A 1963-nucleotide genomic window follows, 5' to 3' on the forward strand; every position below is an offset into this window, starting at 1 on the left:
TCAGATCTCATGTTCCTCTTCCTTGAAAAACTTTTCATAGCCCTGAATGACGCTCTTTTGCAAGGTATGAAATACTTTGGGTACGACCCTGGAAGCCAGCCACTCTATACCCGTGCTTGGTAGCCAACCGTTGTAGTTATTGTTGGTTAACCCAAACACGTGACATTTTGTTTGCGGCTCTTTTTCGTCTGCTATCGCGATGTAGAAATTGCCACCATTTGTCGCTCTTACAGCTCCATTATCATGCCCAATTGCCTTGGACGCGTGGGTCGCATTTTGCACAAATAAAGAAAATGCCCTTTTACCAAGCCAGTCGATTTCTTTGATTGGCGAAGAATATAACAGGAAGCAGCGGTCAGATAAAGGGCAACGCAATTTAACTCTGGCGAATACAATGCGCCCTCCGTCTGGGAAAACCTCCAGAACTTCATAATCTGTAAAAGCTTTATCCCACTCCCTTCGAAACTCCATATTGGCAGGACCCATCATTTCAGCGAATTTTTCCCCAGACAATGGCATATCTCGCATCATGTAAACTACTTTGACTGGAACATGCTCCTCGGGAAATGTTTTAATCCACGAGTCAAATGCTGGGGCTTTGTATGCTTGACTCCAACCGGTGCCTTTTTCAAGGTCTTCCAGGAACCATTTGGCTCTGTTCACTGCTGTCTCTAAGTCGAAGGAGGGATATGACTTCTGCTCTGACTGCATGGCGAGGTGTAGCGATGCGAGCTTCTGCTGAGTTTACCTGAAAGCTGAAAAAAGAAACAGTTTGACCACTCCCATGGTACTTCCCGCTCTTAATACTGCCGCCATAATTATATTGGTCTGAATTTGTTTTTTCACGTCTTAGTTCGAGGGAAGTATTGTAAACTACAGTCCTGGTTTATTCTACTTCATTTGATGGCCTAAGTGATTTGTTAAGCCCGAGAGCCCGTTCATTGCGTTGCTCCATCCTACAAGATACCAACATAGCTAGATGATTTAGTTACGTGGTTTCAAGGCAGACATCGTTCCTAAGACTATAGGGTTACCTCAGCTTGGAATTAAGCAGGGTACCTTTAACTGCCTCGGCCTTGTGAACCCTCTTCTAAGGATTTTGTATTTGTCCGGTTACTCCAATTCATCACCAGAAAAGGACATTTTAACATTTTAGCGGTAAAATATTGGCATCAATTGATAGAGAAATTGCATGCTCGATACCACTAGAAGAAATAGCAGCTTTTAATTTTAAATTATCAAGGTAAGGACTTGTACTCTTGGACCAAAGCCAAAACACCACAACTTTTATGCCTTCTGTCGCCTGTTTTTGTTCGTTGAATGATCAATTTACCCGGACGCAAGATTGTTGCGTCTGTGTAACCATAGCAACAGCGATCTTTTCACGTGCGAAAATAACACTTGTGAAGATATCATGTTTTCGAGCGAAAGCTCACTTTGTATTTCATTGGTGTTTATATAATAAAAAGATCTCTGCAGCTCTCTGCGATGGACATTATCGGTATGATCTGTTTCTTGGACGAAAAACGATCTTTTTCAAGACAAGACAAGACAAGACAACTTTATTTTACCAGGGTAGCCCAGTCAGCTGCAAGGCTGGTATCCTTAGGGGCCCTGGGTTCAATAAAAACTTACATATACACATTTACAAATCCGGTGAGTGATCCATACGTCAGATGATTAACAAATGTCGTGAGCTGTTGTATTTATACTGTTGCAATAGGCCTTTTGCAACAAACGATCACATGGTACAAAATCCGCCATGCTGGAGGGCGAGCTCATTATTATTCCCCCAGTGGGACATTAAAACAAAGAGACCTGAACCAGTCAAGCTTGACTTGCCTTTGTTTTAATGTCCCAGTGGGGGAATAATAATGAGCTTGCCCTCCAGCATGGCGGATTTTGTACCATGTGATCGTTTGTTGCAAAAGGCCTATTTCAATCTTAGGAACCGTCAAATGTC

At 42.6% G+C, this 1963-nt stretch overlaps 1 protein-coding gene across 1 annotated transcript; it reads right to left on the bottom strand.

Annotated features, from left to right (window-relative positions):
* LOC138008516 (phosphatidylcholine transfer protein-like) lies at window positions 1-711 on the bottom strand. The gene has a single exon (XM_068855832.1). The coding sequence runs from the start codon at window positions 709-711 to the stop codon at window positions 1-3; it is 711 nt and encodes a 236-aa protein (XP_068711933.1).
* Between the last annotated feature and the right edge of the window lie 1252 nt (window positions 712-1963).

Source organism: Montipora foliosa, chromosome 1, assembly GCF_036669935.1.
Source record: "Montipora foliosa isolate CH-2021 chromosome 1, ASM3666993v2, whole genome shotgun sequence".
NCBI classification, from domain to species: Eukaryota; Metazoa; Cnidaria; class Anthozoa; order Scleractinia; family Acroporidae; genus Montipora; species Montipora foliosa.